Source organism: Ptychodera flava, chromosome 9 (assembly GCF_041260155.1).
Source record: "Ptychodera flava strain L36383 chromosome 9, AS_Pfla_20210202, whole genome shotgun sequence".
NCBI lineage: Eukaryota > Metazoa > Hemichordata > Enteropneusta > Ptychoderidae > Ptychodera > Ptychodera flava.
Genome location: NC_091936.1, coordinates 27,437,738 through 27,457,262, shown reverse-complemented (window position 1 = coordinate 27,457,262; position 19,525 = coordinate 27,437,738). Strand labels below are relative to the sequence as shown.

General features: G+C 35.8%; 1 protein-coding gene across 1 annotated transcript in view; it reads right to left on the bottom strand.

Moving 5' to 3' along the window:
* The window catches only part of LOC139140524 (uncharacterized), a 52,411-nt gene extending 33,977 nt beyond the window's left edge, over window positions 1–18,434 (bottom strand). The window contains exon 1 of the mRNA XM_070709852.1: window positions 18,069–18,434. Coding sequence (XP_070565953.1) covers window positions 18,069–18,224 — 156 coding nt within the window. The 5' untranslated portion in view covers window positions 18,225–18,434. The remainder of the gene's footprint in view (window positions 1–18,068) is intronic.
* Between the last annotated feature and the right edge of the window lie 1,091 nt (window positions 18,435–19,525).

Below are 19,525 nucleotides of genomic sequence, written 5' to 3'. Positions count from 1 at the left end.
CTTCTGTGCCTGTTGCCTGCCATCTTGAAAATACACCTTGAAGTTCTTGGAATGCCCACTGTGCAAGAATGTGACGGTCTTAATTACACAGCTTAGCTTGGCAGTTTCAGGGCTCCCCAGTTAATCCACCTATCAAAATGTGGTTGTGTCACAAAACTTAGGTAGCTCATACAAAAAAAATTAATAATCGCTGACTTAATTGGCAAGTTTTGATGGGCTCTGAACGCCAATTTCTGGGCAATTCTAACTTGTAAGAAAGAAGAATAACAGAATATATGTCTTTCAAAGAATACATCACACAATCATGATTATTCATGTGCATGTCCCTTCACACAAAATCCAGATCTGTATGCTGCTCTATTTTCAAAAAAGGCATGTCAATGTTTGTGGCTCATTAAAGCTCCTGTCATTACATGCAAATCTACCTTGCACAAGCTTTATGCTGAAACAAGTAAAGACATTAATGCACTCAAATCATGTTTTTGCCAGAAGAAAAACTGCCGCTGGTATATACGCACCCTTTTCAGTATTCACATGCACCATTGGTTGGTATGATGATTTCCTAGAAACACTTTTTGGTTTTTTATATTCAAGAAAAATCTGTAAATCTGAAATTGCACCGTTTCACATGCGTGAGAGTATATTTTATGTGTCACAAAATTTCACATGCTCAAAAGATAGCAGAAAAGGTGTTGGGTACTCATATAGATAAAACTTAACTTTCAAACAGACTCCAGATATTGCTATATTTTAGATATGTTTTTTTAAATTTGAGGACAAGCTGACTTCTGTCAGTTTTTTCTTGTACACCTGTTCCTAAGTTGAGGTGTATTTTAACAAGTAACCATTAAGTAATCTCCCTTTCATTCACTTTATTAGCAATCATCAATGGTTAGTGCAGGACTTCAGTTTCAGATAAAGGCCAACTGTTTTTTCTTCGGCATTTCTATGTTGGAACCCCTGTAAAATGACTTGGGAGCCTTGTAAAATCACCATCTTTGACAAAAGCACTATACCTAAGTTAATAAGATTGTGACCAACATGCTGCCTGCAATGTGCTTCCTCATTTACTACTGCCTGTTAAGTCTTGATTGGACAAGACCAATCTAGATGTTTTAAAATTTACATTTTAGAATGGTGTTAATTATACTGGATGTTTAATAATGCAACAATCACGTGTGTAGTATAACCAAGTCGCTCGAAAATGAAAACATGGTTGTTATTCAAAAAATTGCTATAGATGCCCTCATATGATCAGTCATTCAAAATCATCAAAACTTTCGGCAACATTATAAAAGTCAACACAGAAATGGAATGCTCCCTTCTGTTTTGCCATAATTGAAATTTTCAAGTTACTTTAAATGCATGAAAAATTCCGGAAACAACAATTATTCACATGCATTAGCTTGTCCTTCAACTGTATAATACAGTTTCCAAAGAAATGAATAAAGAAATGTAGCTTGACCCTTTCGGATAAGATAAAAATAATTATGCATTAGCACATTGCTGCAATAAAATAATGTTGGAATGATATGCACGCACTCAAAGTATGAAAGTCCTGCGTATTTGCCTGAAACTTTTGCGTGACATTAGTAGTACAACACATGGACATACTTATCAGGTGCTGCCAACTAAGCTGTTCGTGCAAAAAGGTGTTCGTGCAGTTTTTCAGCGGGCGGGCAAATTTCAAAACTAATCAGCGGGCGGGGAGGAAAAATCTATATTTACTGTGGGCAGGGAAGAAATTTCACTATTTTCAGTGGGCGGGGAGAAAATTTTTGACAGTGGGCACCAGAAGATACGTAGAGTGAGGGGAAAGCGGCGTGGTTGATAGAACTTGAGGGGAGATTTAGCGCCTTACTTAGAGGGGAGCAATGTTCCAAGCTATACTGCCAGCTGCTCCCACGGTTTGCGTTGATCTGGGTTGCCTAGTAGGCATCTAGTTGGCAATGGGAAATTTCAGTAGTGGGGAGAGGGCAGAGGGGAGCGTGAAATGTTGTGGGGAGTGGGGAGCGGGCAGACTATAGATACTGGAGGGCAGCGGGCATCAAAATTCAGTGGGAGGGCATATTTTCCGTGTATGCCAGTGGGAGGGCAGTTACGAACAGCTCTACTTTCCCCTCCAAATTTTGGGTCAAGGTCAAAAATACGAAAAATCGGTATATCAGCCTTCAAAACATGTTTTGTGATGATTTTGCGAAATTCATGAAATTTACCAGTTGGCAGCACCTGACTTATGTTATCAAACATTTCGTTGGGCAAGATTCGCTGAAAGGAACATCATGAAATATACGCGGATGAAATTGGGATTCGTTTTCTTTTTCACCTTGCTATAGCCTTCCACAAGGCATGGCAAAGTGCCCAAGGATGGTTACAAGCTTTAATTTACAGAAAAGTACTCGCCGATCACACATCAGGGAGCACTACAGTAGAAAACTATGCCCTGGAGGTACAATAACACATAGTTTTCTTAGATAAATGTACAATCTCTCCACTTTGTCCATCACAGGTGTGCGCTATTTTGCTAATAAATCACTTACACGGTGAGCATCGTATATTTCCACTCAATGAAATGTTAACAATCTAACTCCAAATTGATAAATCGTTGCCCGGGGATAATTACATCCCGTCTCAACGCCACTTTTTTGAGATGGATGCAATGCCAGACACCTGTAAGCTAATTACTAGAAATGGACAAATCCCGGTGCCGTGGGACTATAGGCAACACTTCATCTTCACACATGCAAAGTAGTACAGGTGGTTTAATGAACAACTTACACATAAGGAGCAAGATTAATGTCAGCCTTCAGAAATGTCAGGCAGTAAGCCAGGAATGTGTTATTAACATTTTCATAGTAATTGACTGGGATAATGTTTGAAACAATGACAGGGAGATGTGAGTGTTATCCTGATGAACTCAATGCACAATGCGTTGTTCCATCTGACTTCTTGGTGAAGATTTTTTAGGAAACTAGCATTTTATTGTGCAAGTAATTTGATATGTGCAAGACTAATTTTCAAAAAGGTTTTCCTGAAGAGCATAAGGCAATGATTCTGAAAAACTCTTAAGAAATGGTGAAAATTGATTTTGAAAAGTGAACTGCATGTAATGATTATGGCGTAACAAAAACAATATTATTTAACAGTCCTGCTCATGAGGTTTGTTCATGTGCGTCCCATTTGCCTCTGGGGTGAAAATTTCCAATATACCTCATAATGCCTTAGGGTATTATGTCAGTTGCAAGTCATATCATAAACATATCAGCTACATGAAGCTCTACATTGTTGATAAACAGCAATGGGAGCGTAATTTTTATTGAGCCAATCACAACACGACTCAATCCCTTTGATCCATTGTTTTTCTTCAGCATTGATGCGGATGTCACTCAAAGCTATCACCCAGCTAGTGATGCTCCTATAGCAAAGCTTTAGTGGATACACTTGTCAACAAATATCCATTTTAAATTATGCTAATAATATTCAGAACTTTCAATCAGAATAATAAAAAATCTCCACTGAGGCAATATAGAATAAACATTCAACCAAGGTTTAAGGCTCAGCATGAGGTATCCAATTTGCCAGTACTGGTGATATAGCTCTCAATGTTACAGCAATTATTTCCTTATTAAAGTAAAGCTGTTGATATGCAGTGTCATAATTGTACATTCTGCGTTGGAACCTTTCATATCTGAAAAATCACATAAATCATTAATTTCATCAATTTCACATTCTGTAAAGTGGTAGAGAATTTGAAAAAAGTGGCAATCTAAAATGCTAGTTTGCTCACTTAAATTCTGCTCGTACGGTCTTGTACTGATGCGTTTCATTATGTTGAAGTTGCACAAAGACAGATGTATCACTTGAAAAGGAATATTTGAAAGTATGACCTTTGATCTTTCGATGTCTGCATTAATTGCTCAACATTATGGAATTTCAAACCGTACACCTAAGAAACTTTGCAGTGCTTTTTAACGAAACCCCAATTTGTCAAAGAAATGATCAATAAAAACTGGAAATTGCCTGTTGTCACATCAGTGGAGATACTATAATTGTCCTGTATTAAAGTTGTTACTGTCAAATACAATTGAAGTAAACCAGCAAATAATGACACACATAGGTGATCTTTCTCACGCAAAAAAATTCCAAATGCAGCATATACTGACTCAAAGAGTAGCGACTACAGTAATTGCCATGTTAAAATGAGCTCCCATGAACAAACAACTTGTGCATTGAAAATAGCCTTCAGTTGGTTTAATAGCCCTTGGTTCTCATAGCCCTGGGTTTCACATAGCCCTAAGTTACTCACAGCCCTTGTTTTCACATTTGATGGATTGGCACGCACAGACTACACTGATGTTTTTTAATTGGGACGGCAAGTAACTACCAGTACAGTGCAATATCAGTATCAGCTTTCAATTACTTCAATGAGATCTGTGACCATTATCAGAAATTGCTACCTGTGGTTTATTCCTGGAGATTCAACAATTTATGTACTGTATCCAGCTTCATATGCTGGTACACGTAGCTAATTTTCAATCTGACCAGCATCAATTAGTCGCTTTATGCAAATCTGATACAGCTACTTTTATTTGAACACTTTACTGATTTGATATGGGGGAACCTGCATCATCATTCACTGATAAAGAGTTCTGCATAGTATGTAACTCTGCGCCTTCAAAGACTTTTTATCTTAGTGAGTCTGCCTTGAAGCATTTGATGATAGATTGGAAGCTTTTCAGGGAAGAGTCTAAGAGCATATTTGATATACTGAAAGACATTTTATCAGAGAACTAGCTGGCATAGATATTATTAGATACTATTGGAAGCAATACAACCAATAGGTTTAAATCTGCATAAATGTCTCAATAGTGCTACAAATGAGTTACCGAGATGAATTTTCGGTTGGAAATGTGTATTGCAAGACTGTAAGACTAGAACATTTTGAGTGTGATGTAAAATGCACACAATACTGTAAAACACTTTGAATTACATGTAGCTGCATGCCTTTTTAGCGATTTTGGATTTTCATTGCAATCAGTGGGTTTTTAATTTAGGCTGAAAGGATATTTCCACCACAGTAAATATGGGGAAAAGTTTAAATCAGGGGTATCTTAAATTAGCGATTTAAATACTTAGCTAAATTAGCTGAAAAAGGATACCAGCTAAAAAGACTTGTTTTACAGTAATTCACACTTTATGGAGACAGGTACAATACTTACACATTAATGAACATAGACAAAGGACTTCAAGTTTGCTTATCTCTATCATATGCAATGGAGCAGCAGAACCAACCATCTTGCAAACACTTTCACTTTTGACGTTGAGTTACTATTCTCCTACCCACAGATTATTGCTTGCTTCATGTACTTTTTGTCCTGTAGAAGTGGTCAGCAAGTGGCACTTTCTGACTTATCTGTGAACGTGCAACTTTGGTTGTTGCCCCTATGTGCTTTAGTGGTGTCAATTTTAGAGTGTCATGCTGTGCTGTTCTGTACGTTCTCTACTGTGCTGTGCTTAGTTGAGCACACTACAGGCTTTAGAATATTTATTTTCACTTTCTGCAGATCCACTCTTGTTAATTAAAAACTTAGTTTTTCAGTTTCTAAATAAATCTGTTTCAAACAAAAATCTCTGATTTCAGCCTGCAGTAAGAGTTGCTTTCCGATTTGTTTTTTTATTCTTCAACTTAAAAAGTTGCATTGCGAAATTTGTGCTACTGCTCAAGACAAAAGATATCAAAAATTTGATTTCAAAACAATTAACAGAGGAAGTACTGTTTGAATAAAAAAAGCATCCACATTCGAACCTTTGATAGGCATAATAATTGAAGATTTATCACATCAAAACAGATCTCATGGGAGTTAGTTTGGACAGCAAGTTAAAAAAAATGGGCATTTGTAAGTAACTTTCAACTGAATTCATCACAGCAATGGTAATCTGTAACCCTTCAGGGTAAAAGAAAATTAATAAAGTCTATCAAAGTCAAACCTGCGGTGTATACAAACATAAAGTCTGATTGCCATCATGAGACTAGGCAGTTTATCTTCACTGTCATCAACATTACAATTATCAACTTCAGAAACCGCAGCCATGGACATGTCAGCGTTCACTAAATTCAATGTACCTTTATGTGAATTGAAGGAGTCAGGAGAATATCTATGGAGAATCAGAAGATACACAAGCAGTTGACAGCAGCCAGCTGAGTATGTTGTACACATGTTGAAACTTTTCCATTTAAACTCTATGGCTTGTATTTCCCAGACAAGTTAGTTTTAGTTTTGTTGGTTTACCGTAATTATGACTCGCTTAATTATGTCACTTGATCAGGCCTTGCCATGAACATATACAAAGAATCTGTTCTACCTATTACTTTATTGCAAAACATAATTTCATTGAGTGGTTTTTTCACATTTCTGATTATCCTAGACGGGGCAAAAGAGCAACAAACATCACTGGAGAAAAATCAAATTTACCAAAAATTGCACCTGGTCACATGCTGAAAACAGAGGAAATAGTCGCAAATGTTTTGATACTCGTTCTTTGCAGAGCATGGTGTTTTGTTGAGTTCTGCCTATCAAAGCCATCTAATATAATTACCATCCTCTAATTTGGTGTGATTGCAGCTTGGGGCAGCATCCAAATTTCCAATAAATATCACAATGGACATCATTAACATTTTTTTCTCTAATTATCTCACATTCAATAAATCACGCCACGTTCGTAATATGACACTGATGGGGACCCTGAAGTGAAATTAAGTTACATGACGCTGACATCAGCAAAAGAGAATGTTTGAAACTTTTCCATTTCTCTCTGATAGCAATCAAGTCCCGTATATACAACACGTACATTCTGCATTTAAAAGACATTTCTTCTGTAACATAATTGAGAGGTTTAATTTTCGGGGGATAAAGTCCATGTACTTTTCACTCGCTATGGTAACGAGCCTTCTCTACAATTTTCACGGCTCTGAAAGGTCAAATTACTTGCCAGCCGTGACTATACTTCTGAGAGCCATTTCTGTTACTTCTAAGCAGATGAAAGCACTTAGCGAAAATAGTCCTCAGATGTTTTCACGTAATTAACACTCACACCTCGCCGTTTCACTGCCATCTGCAATTACTCTCAAAAGGCTTCAGAGAAAGAAAACTCTCTCCTCGTTATGGTTCTGACAGTCCATCTGTTATGGATGGCGACATTTGCACAGAAATTCTCTTTTATGCTGCAGAGCAAGACCTCAAAACAAAAAATAACAATTTAGCATTGACGAGTGAATTGAAGAGTGCACTGAAATGTCATGTAGTAGCCATGTTCAGCCCAATTAGACTCTTCTCTCGGTACTAGATGAGTAATTACAGCCTCAGGCAATTTATATACCCTAGTATTGATGATATAATTTTACGCTTAGAGTCACAACTGTGAACATGTCAGCCAATACTGTAGTTACAATTACCGTTCTAGCTTGGCACATAGATTCGACTCTCTATAATCTTCGGAAAGTAATAGTCAGTGCCAATTGAACCCTGCATGTTTCATCAAAGAATTATGTGATGTGATAATTTTGTTTCTTGACAGATAACTTTTACATGCATGATCATATAGAAGCTGCCTTCATTTGTATTAAATGTCACAAACATATGATTCAATACTCGTACACTAGACATCCAACATTTGAATGACATCGAGAAGCCTAATCTAGCCGTTATAAACAAATATGCAATCATGCATATTATTAATTTGCATATGGCATGCATTTTCACATTTAACAAGGTGACAATAGTGGTATAAATGCTGAAAAAAGACATTCACAAGCCATTTCTTGGCAGACGGGTATGTATTTTTCTCATATGTCAAGTAGCAGGGAATGGGTGTACATGAGGCAGAAAAAATTTATCATCCTGAACAGGCAAGGGAATTTCCTGCTTGTGTCAAGTGAGAAACTGAAGGAAAATTTTTAAGCTCTCAAGACAGCTGTGAAAAGGGGATTAGGTTGTTTTCATGGGTTATTTGTCTGTGGTGAGGGTAAAGATAATGCAGAGGAGAGAGGGCGGTTGGGAGCTCAGTGAGCTGGGAAGAGGGCTGAAGGGAGCATTTGTAACAGTGAGGGAGTCAGTAGGGAGTCTTCCTGTCATGGAATAACACGACGGGACCTCCCAAATCATTGTGGAAGGAAAATCAATGTTGCAAACTTTCAATCACCCTCTAAAATGTAATTTTCTCCACAAAGTAGTACCTCAGAATAGTATAAACCTCTAGTGAGTACATCTACCTCTTGAAATCTGTAGGTTGAGTGCCCCTGATAAACTTCTCAGAAATCTTATTTGATATACATTTCGAGCTGACAGACCAGTGGTTGTCATGGTAATTAATACAGTTGAATGTTTTATATGTCTTCGAACACTCAACTTCTCTATTGCATATTGCAATCTAAATGTCAATTGAAGTACTAAATTGTAGGTTTATGGAATATTGAAATGTTTTGTTGCTATGCCAAGTCAATAAAGTTTGGAGCAAAATATACCATTTTATTCGATTGGCTATTAACATTAAGGTAGTATGCACTTCGAAAGTGAAAGACTTAAACTTTTGCTCAAACTTTCCTGAATGAAACTTTCAACCATTCTCTAACCAAATCAACAATAAAAATCTGGGGTCGCTGTGCAAAGTTTGGAACTAGCGAAACAAATTACCCAATATTTCACAATACTTGAAACTCAAAATGGCTGCCATTCTTGTGTTAACTCTGTGGGGGGAAAAATATAATTTTGGATTTTCAAAAAACTAAGCCGCTGAAGTTTTTCTTTCTCCAAGAGCTTTGAAATGAGCTCCCGCAAGTGGTAGATCAGAAAAGAATTGTAGAAGTTTGAGAGTCCCACTCTCTGTCCCCAAGGCAAGTTCTACCTTAAAATGAGAGGGTCTTATTTGCATTATGAATGCCTGCCTTCATCACTTGGACTTCCAATTTCACAAATCTGTACCTCATGAAATATAACTCTGCAGATTACAGAAATATAACTCTGCAGATTACAGAAACTGTTCTTAAGGTACGATGCGCCTCAGGGACAGATATTTGGACTCTCAAACTTTTACAATTCTTTTCTGATATACCACTTGTGAGGGTTCATTTTAAAGCACTTGGTGTCAAAAATACAGGGATGGCAGCCATTTTGAATTTCAAACATCACAAAATGTTGAGTTATTTGTATCTCTAGTACCAAAATTTGCATGGTGACCCCTAATTTTTATGCTTAATTTTGAAAAAAAATGGTTGAAAGATTTCTTTAAGAAAGTTTGAGCAAGAGGTTAAGTCTTTCACTTTCGAGGCGCATACTACCTGAATTTTATAAAAGTGAAATATTTACAATTTTCCTGCTCAACCTACATCCATAGGATAATGGTGTAGACAAAATATTGAATACAATTGGCTCAGCTCCTGTCAACAGTAAATATATCTGCCGGTAAACAATGAAAGGATTTTCTTAAACACTATACAATATATATAATAATATTCACATTTTGACTGAAGAAGTTGTCATTTTCCAATCAACACATATATTAAGATTGTTTTGGGTAAAATTGCTACTGATGGTTTTATAAGTTTGCATATCATCAACAGAAAGTACATAGAAACATCATATATCTGACAAGAAGAGCAATGTGTGATCTTGTTTAGATTCCTAAATGATACTTCAATTATTTCAGTGAGCTGTTTCAATTTAAAGATAAGGTTGCTCTGTTCAAGCATCTACCGTATGTGTGTGTGTGTATTTGTGTGTGTGTGTGTATACATATATACATATATACATACATACATATATACATATATATATATATATATATATATATATATATATATATATATATATATATATATATATATATATATATATATATATATATGTCAAATACCTATATTTCAGGCTGATATTATGATAGATTTATAATGAGCCTCTCAGCATTGCTTCCATTGAGAAGTTCTTTGAAATTCATGGAGTGAAGTGATGTAATTTCCATTTTCGATCAAGCTTCATCAATTTCGTCAATTCATCACATTGCATAGGGGCACTAAATTGGCCTCTTCATGCATGTTAAATGAGACTCACGATGCATATGCCCCTTGTGATTTTTTTACATAATTCCTATTAGCCACCAGAGTGCAAAATTTACACTAATGCAGCTGCACCGATGGTTGCAGCTAGTTCAACATTCCCCAGTAATTGCTCTCCTATAAGAACTTGTACATGTGTATACACATGTGTCACTTGGGGTCAATAAGGGAGCCACTTTTTTTCTAATATACTCAAAGACTCTTGACAGAGAATTCATTTTTCACGTTTTTAAATCAGTGTCATTTACAGAATGTCAAAATATTTGAAAGCGGTGAAAAGATGTCAGCTTGTAGCATTGGAGTGACTGCCATGTTATGTATGGCATGTCACACCTGATAACTGTCAATTTATCATTGTTGCCCTTAAAATGTGGCTCATATTTTTTCTGCAATATTTCCATTATTTTTAACTAATAGGCATGAGTGGCCTTAATAACAATTTTCAATGAGACATATTACATCAATGTCGCCAGGGCGAAATTAAATTTAGAATACTGATGATAGAGCTTTCACTTAGAGGTATGTGCGTGTGAATAATTCCATCACAAGCCACGTACTGAAGGATCATATATGCCTATTATGAACTGCTAGCTACGTCATACCGGGTATATCACGACTGCAAAACAGTGACAAAGTCAATCCTACCATCAAAAACTGAAAATCTTAAGGAGAATATTTTATTGCGTCGGCTCGTTCAAAATTTAATGGATCACTGGTGAGACTCTATCGCATCTTAAAAGCTAGAAGCATACCACGATGCTGTGATGAGTAAGGATGGGAAGTATATACATCAAAATAAATTTCATATTTTGTAACGAGAGAAATGGTCTACGCCTTGAATAAAACACACAGGACCCGGTACCGTGATCTCCTTATACACTAACCTCATTAAAATTTTGACACCACTATCACTATAAAATCACTATACTTCCATGCAAACTACACTGTACTACAGTACACCTATGATGTTCCCATCAAAAATAATTATTTGTATTTACATAATTAAAGTACACTTCCTTTTCAAATTAGACGGTAACCTTTGTTTCCCTACCATTAAAGTAACTGTCTTTACTCAATTTAATCATTTTGCGTGATTTTATCTGACATTTAACAAAGTTAGGAGCACTTAAATTAGAGATGCCATCTTTTCCCATTGAAATTTTGATTGGTAGGATTACTTGAACTGACGTTCTTTTTAACAAGAAAATATTAAAAAACACAATTTCCACTAAAAAGATGTCAGCATATGCTTTTAACATCTACACCTTCCAAACAGACTGCTAAATTACCATATACCAATCACACAGTATGAACTGCGGTTGAACCCCTTCACCAGCATGGTTTTGCCCAAACTCATTGTCATAAATGGTGAATCTGGACCTGGCTACAGGAATGTTGGGGTGAACACGTTAATGCTGGTACATGTACGTGTTCTTTTCTCTGGTTTCATTTATGAAAGTCCCACTTTTTAAATAGTGTGTGGGACAAATCTCAGTGAAATATTGATAGAATATACACATGTAATTATATACTGCTACAGTGTTTTTCGTGCACTGATGAAGCTACAAAGCTCTCCAGCGTGTCACTATGGAAAGTAAAATGCAACTCAGATCCCTGCAGAGCTGTGACTCATTCCCCAAGAAATGGCAACAGACTGTTCCAATATTGCCATTTCTGATAAGCTGCAAATGTTTATGATAAGGAAACAAAACTGATTTGTAAGTCACTGGATCCCCGTATTTTCAAATAAACCATCACAGTTAAATTGGAGAGTAAATATCACATACTGTATTGCACTTACGTTATGTAATTTAAAGGCAATTTTTTTCAATGCCATGGTCTCATTATATACTGTGAAATTGCCTCCCATTGTTTAAATAATGTACGGAAAACAGATACAGGAAAAACATAGCTTCAGAATTCATGATGTCTTTGTTTGTACCGTTGGATTAGTGACGGCAATTACTGTAAACTAAATGAAACTTTAATAGGGAATCAAAGGACACACAAACCATGTGAACAGTCAATATCAAACTGAACTGATACAAAAACCTGTCAGTGAGTATTAATGTCAACCATTTTGAAATATTGTGTATCTTTATGAAATTGCATGATGACTAGGTATTTTTAAATTTTTTCTGTTATCCTTAGAAATGGTTGTATATAGCATCGTTTTAGCCTAAGCTTTGACTCATACATATGTATAAGGCATCCCTGCTACCTAAAGGCATTCATTTATTCAAACAGAATCAAATAGTACAGTTTGAGTATGCATATAAACTTTTAAACTGAGTGATTTTAAAATGAGAATATGATCGGTGGCATTCATTTTCTGAATCATTGGTCTAAAATCATGCTCTTTCTAATTTACTGGCCTAAAATCATTCACTATTTAATCCTTTCAGCGCCAACGTCAATTTTTCTCACCTTTATAAAATATACCACAGTCAATTTTTTCTCAGATTTTTGCCAAAATTTTGATAAAAAACTGTAGCAAATAAAATATGATTTCCATTTGGTCTAAAATTATTAAAAAAATTCAGAAAAATTCATAAAAGATTGATAAAATGTGGCAGTAAAATTTTGGTGGGAAAAATTACAGCACTCAGAGGATTAGTGTATACACATGGACAACATTGCAGCAACTATATACACATCCTTGCAATATACTTCAGTTAGAAATGGCGATTATTTAATTTTAAAAAAAGTGAAGAATTCAGTCAATTTCTATCTAAAGTCTGCAAACCGTGCAGTTCTCTTATAAAATGTAGATCATAACTACAGTTAAAGAGACCTCTCCTGATTATTCTATTGGCAGCAAGCACCGAAGGTGATTCTGCACCAAGTAGATAACTGTCATGACATGTTTTCCATTATGAAGAATAAATATGGAAATAAATTACATTTGAAAGACACTTTCTTGGAAACGCTGTTCATCGATGTTCAAGTCACAGTTTTAAACACTCCCTGTGGAGCAAGACACTTTCTTGGAAAATGCTGTTCATCGATGTTCAAGTCAGAGTTTTAAACACTCCCTGTGGAGCAGTTACTTAACAGAGTAATATATTGTGTGGGTCGTAGGGGACATTTGGAATGCATTTCTACAGTCTTTCATTCATTTCTTCTGTATTATGCAATCAAAATTTCAATTCATGCATGCAGGCTTACACACCAGCGGTGTTCATAGGAGCTAGAGACATTGTGTAGAATTACAAAACTATTCCTGGAGAGAGTATGATCTACGACGCGGCATTAACTAATCAATATGTGCATGTCTTTCTGTATTGCTGACAGAAATTATTGTGTTGCACTGTGCAAGTCAATCACCATCTTCTGCTGATTACAACATAATATTCCATTCCCTGAATTTTGTACTTATAAGTTATAGTGACAAGTTGAAGTAAAATGGGGTGACAAAATTTCTTACTGGTATTTTGTAATGGCATGTAACTCTTTGAACGTCTATTCTCAACATTATTACATCAATTGAATAGGTCTCAATGCCATCAAACTGACATGGATTATACACATGAAATTGAAGAATACACCCAATAAACAAAATGTTCATCTCTCAAATTTCATACTCATGATCTTTAAATGGGAGATCTTAAAATATATATATATATATATATATATATATATATATATATATATATATATATATATATATATATATATATATATAGAGAGAGAGAGAGAGAGAGAGAGAGAGAGAGAGAGAGAGAGAGAGAGAGAGAGAATGATATATTTACATATGATTTTATAACAATATATAGTCAAATATCAAGGTGTACAATCTGTCTATATATACAACACACATATATGTATAATATAATATATCAATATCAATATATATATATACTATATATATATATATATATATTATATATATATATATATATATATATATATATATATATATATATATATATATATATATATATATAGTTTTCAAACAGCATTTATACATGTAGCATGCTCCATGTCTGTGCTGAAATGCATCAGTCTGTGTTAGACAGTAAAGGGATATTTGTTTGGAGGATATATGGGGGAAGACTGCATAATGCATATTATTCTTGATACCATATTCCCTCGTCAGTGTGATAAAATTTCGAACCACAAACTCTCACAAAGGGTGTGATCATTGCTGCTGGAGGCAGAAGTTCAATCATTTGCGTGGTGAATTCTTCAATCAAGCTCCCATGACGCTAATATTGCTTTTTTGAAATATCTAAACCCAGAGGCTCTGTTGAAATAATTTATACACACTATTATTACCATGAAGTGTGCTAGTATGTAGGTTTGAATTATATATTTGACACTCTTCCTAAAAAATCAAAGGAAAAAGACATGATCACCCATTTTTATTGTGCTAAGGCAATAGAACTTAGGTTAAAATACAACTCAGGAAATTTTCAGTACAAAACATTATTACAAATAATTTTGTTCAGTCTCTATAAATCACATTAAATTTTCATCTTCATTTTAATTCTCCAGTTCACAAAAATGAAAAACTAGAAAAACCAAAGTAAAAGTAATAAATCAAACACATTGTTTTCTATGACCTTGACATTGAGTTCAACGAACTTTCTATTGAGATAAAAGTAAACTGATTTCTCTGCTGGTTGGGGTATTAAAATTTACACACCAGACCATCTTCTCAACATGACCTCTCCTTTGCTGAAAAAGGATTAGTTTTTATACAGTATGCATCACATAATCAACAATATGTTGATCTCCCTCTGTCAATACCAATGGTTTTTGGCTCTGACGACACTTCCGTTGTCCACACAGCCCACGTGAAATGTCAACCGACCTAGTCAATTATGCTGGTCGCAAAAAAAGAGGGCCATTCGCCTACGACAAACAATCATGATGAATCATTACATAAACAACCCACTAAGACAACATGGTGTATTTGAATCATTAAGTCTAGCACACATCTGCCATACAATCATCAGTTCTGCTCAACATACGATTTGCCTCCTGTACAGAGATATATTTATATTACTATATATGAGTAAAAGCATGCCTGTACTGCATGGGTGTGTCAAAGTTTGCAGCTTCCACATTAAACAAAGGAAAAGATGACAAGTAATACTGAACAAAATACATCTTAAAAATTTATTTCAGTAGTGAAATGTTAACATTTTATGTAAACTGATTAACTCTTAATTATTCAGGAAAAAGTAATATATAAAATATAATAAATGTAATGAATAATAATCATCACTAATTTATTTTTTATTCGTGTTTATTCCCATTTTGTCTCAGTATATAATTGTGTGGTTATATGATTGTGGCTAATATTTCTTTTATGATTTATAAAATATGAAAGCAGTTTATGTACATTGACATTGATTTACTTTTTTATTCATTTTTATGGCACTATTTATTTTATATGCATGTTTACTCCTACATTTGTTGAATTACACGTAGAGGTATTGTGATGAGAATGTGGTATTATTTCCTTTGTGATACATATAGGAATAACATTCACATATTTTCTACTACTATTTTTCTGTTATATTTTTTATGTTATACAAGCACGATGAAAATACCACAATACATGTTTCTTGCATTGATATTTGTACATTTAGATACAGGGTATTCCCAGCATTCTAAGCTGAATCCTATTGATACTTTTCGTTACCGATTAACCCTTTGAGTGCTGTAATGTTTCCCACCAAAATTTAAATGCAACATTTTGCCAATTTTATGAACTTTTATGAAATTTTTTGATAATTTTGGACCAAATGAACATCACATTTCATTGACTACAGTTGTTTATCAAAATTTTGGCAAAAACTTGAAAAAATTGACTAGGGTATATTTTATAAAGGTGACCAAAATTGGCGCTCAGAGGGTTTTAGCCTGTTCATCCCCCTATTTCCTGTAAACAGGTCCACACTCACCATTGGTTACAATGGGTTTGGGACAAACCATGGTGTTGAGAGGGTTAAAACTATCATCCTCCCAAGGAAGAGCAGTATAAAAATCACAATTGAATCCCTAAAAAGTAAAAGATGGACTATTGGTAATTGAGATAATTAACTGCAAGCTTTTGGCTTACAGTATATCACCAAGCATGACCTGTTTGGAAGCCGGATTCTTGACTATGTATCGTAGTGCAATATAACCTTTCATCACTATGGTTTGGTCCTCACATATTTTTTATCAATAGTAAATGTGGACCTGTTTACGAAGAACTGGGGTGAACAGGTTGGTAGGAGATAGGTATGCCAAAGAAAGTTTAGTCACATAACATGGTTTAAACTGATCTCGCAAGAGAGAAACATCCCAGGCCTGTGTTTTACTGCAGGTCTCACAGTTTATAAATATGTGCATGTAAGTGATTCACAAATGAGTTAAGGATGTATCCTACCGGCAGGATTTCAAATACAGACCCACAAAATACAGGAACAGGAATCCCTGATGTCTTAAACATATCACACTCGTTCAGCGAAAATTTGTTAAAATTTAAAAAATGAAGATAGCACAATTTTCCAGCTGCCATATGAATTTCATTTTGTGTTTGAATCTATTTTTGTCTTTTCCACCACCAATCTGATGGGAAAACATTACATAACACCCTGTTCCAAGCAAACATTTAGACATATTTTTTAATTTCATTATGTTCAAACAAATCTCCAGTGAATCCATTCAGATGTTCACATCGGTAATATCAAAGGAAAATCAAATTTATTTAGAACAAAGCTGGTTTTTTTTCAATTTTTAAAAGTTTAAACATAAGGACAACTCTCACAATGTGCCACCTCATTTATGCTAGTTCTCATAGAACATGCCATCTCCATTACAGATATTGACATCTAGGTTTGTTATGCCAGTATATTATCAACAATTTCACTGATAAAACACTTGAAATAATAAGCTTACAAAATTCCTGACTGGAGTTAAAGGCATTGCTATCTTTGTGAATTTAAATGATTTCTATAGTAAAAGCGCTTCCATGTTTATTTTGAAAAATTGAAAAAAGTTCCGCTGGTATATAATTTTGCTAGCAGCCACACTTTTTTTTAAACACTTGAAAGCTTGGATTTCTGGAGAGGCTAAATAGCGTGTTGGACAAGGAAAGCTCTCGAGTCACGATGGTTTATCGCACGAAAAGGCGATTTTACCCGCGATATCTCAACGTTATTAACCGGAGACAATCAGCAGATACGCCGAAGACAGATCAACAAAGGAGCGTTATTGAATAAAACCGGAAGGAATCGATGGGAAACAAAGGAACAGGTAGCTTTCGATCAATGACGGCTCCAATTCACTGGTAAGGCATAAATAATTCACAGTGGGATGTGGAATACATTTTGTTTGTTTACAGGGATTCTTACATCCATTCATTTTGTCAACAGGCGAAAGGTAAACAAACCGTCACAGCGGTTTTGGTAACTGGGAGACGAGCGAGCGAAGAGCACCGTGTCACCGATGCGGCGTAACACCAACCTACTGTTACCGACGCCTCAGGACGACCAACTATTAATAAAATTGATAGCATATATCACTGAAAGATGTGTAAACATAATTATGAATCGAGTCTGTACAACATGTATGGGCGAGACACGCGTACGCGACGCTGGCTACCACTTCACTGCAGCTGCACTGAGCAAGTCCGTGGAACGCCTTCCAAAATGTATATGGAGGAATTCCTCCGTTCTCATGCAAAAAGCAGTCGCCAACTGACCGATTGAAAAGCAAAGCAATTTCGCCCGCTTGTTACTTGAAAATTGACTTTGGGCGAAGAAAACGAACAATGTGCTGAAAGACAGTTTTCGTATATAAATTTTGATATAATATCTGCAGATTTGCCGATCTGCAGTGATATAAATACGAACGCACTCAGTGACTCAGTCAACGGATTACCATATTTTTGCTGACCCCCTCCCCGTTGATATAAGAACAAGTTACATTTATTATAAAAGAAGTAGTGCCAAAAACTTACAATTTTGTGGTGGAGCGCCTGTAGTTCTTTCTCCGTGATCTTTCTGTGGTCTTTACTCCGCTCCTGTTTTTCTTGTCGGTACTGGTTGTAGCGGTAGACCAGGTATAGCCCCGGGATTGCGAATAACACCAAGGGCTTCATGAATCTCGGGCTCATCACACCATCAAAACATCAGGTAGAATGGTAACTCGGTTACCACAGACAAAACTTGCACAACAAGCGTAGTCTACAACATGTAGTGACTTGTAGCGATGCTACTACGACGCTGCACTACACTGCACTGAACTAGTAACTCGGCTCGCTGCCTGGCTCACAGAGTTTACGGAAGTGCCGAGTCTGTTCATACATGACGAGATCACGCAAGAGGGTAAAGTCTCGTTTGAACTATCGCGAGATCAAGTGAAAGTGGACGCCGTGATTACTCGCGTTGATATCAACAGGTTGCCGAGCACGAAGTACATGTACATAGTGCCACAGCTCAGAACACGGCCGTCCTGGCAATAACTGAACGTTAAAGCCCGGCGTTGAAGAATTGCAATTTTCCTTGCCCATAAAGGTTTTCGCAAAGCCCAGAAATGAAAGTACTGAGCGGACGCCTAGGCCCTACATGCTCTCTTTACAGTAAGGAACGTTTAGCGTTTTCATCAGTACTTCAACCTTGCAAGGTTTAAATTGATATTGCGAAAGAGAAACATGTTGCTTTATGACAATTATTTTAAAAGAAATAACCTATGAGCAATCGAGATTGCTGAAAAAACATATCATTCCTATAGACCTATCGCAGCGACTTTCCCTTTTTCTAAGATTCTGAAAAAAATATGTTTCCTGCAACTTTTGTTGAAACCCATTCACAATAACATAGCAGACTTTTTTCTGGACGAGCAATAGCGCCATCTCTATGTGGCGGCGAAGAACCGTTTGCGCGTGCAATTCATGCACATGGACCGATATAACAGATTTATACATGCAGTCTTTTGAAGAAGGCTCAGCTCCTCAAGACTGTGAAAATGTCTTGGCATCACAAGTACGATAGAATTTAATAAGAATTATTTATTTATTTATTTATTTATTTATTTATTTATTTAAGTAGAAATACTTAGCCATATGGGAAAGAAAAGTTCAAATTCTCATGACAAGTCTAGTTAGCAGACCCGGCACTGGCTACGAAATGCATTGTCAAGTCGAAAGCCGGTGAAAGGCAAAAACGGCTCTGTTTCTTATATCCTGACGGGCGTAGACTAGCTGAATCGGCGCCATTTCATGTCACGGGGAAAATTAAATATTTTGAATGACGTTGCGTCAAGGACGAAGAAAACGTAAATATCTCTGGGATCACATGTACGCTGTGCTCGGTTGTGATTGTCTTGTTGATTCTGCCTTGCGTCGAAATATTAATGGTGTATGTAAGCACTCCTGGTTTGTGTTATTTTCATGTTGAGAGTTTGACCAAAGAAAAC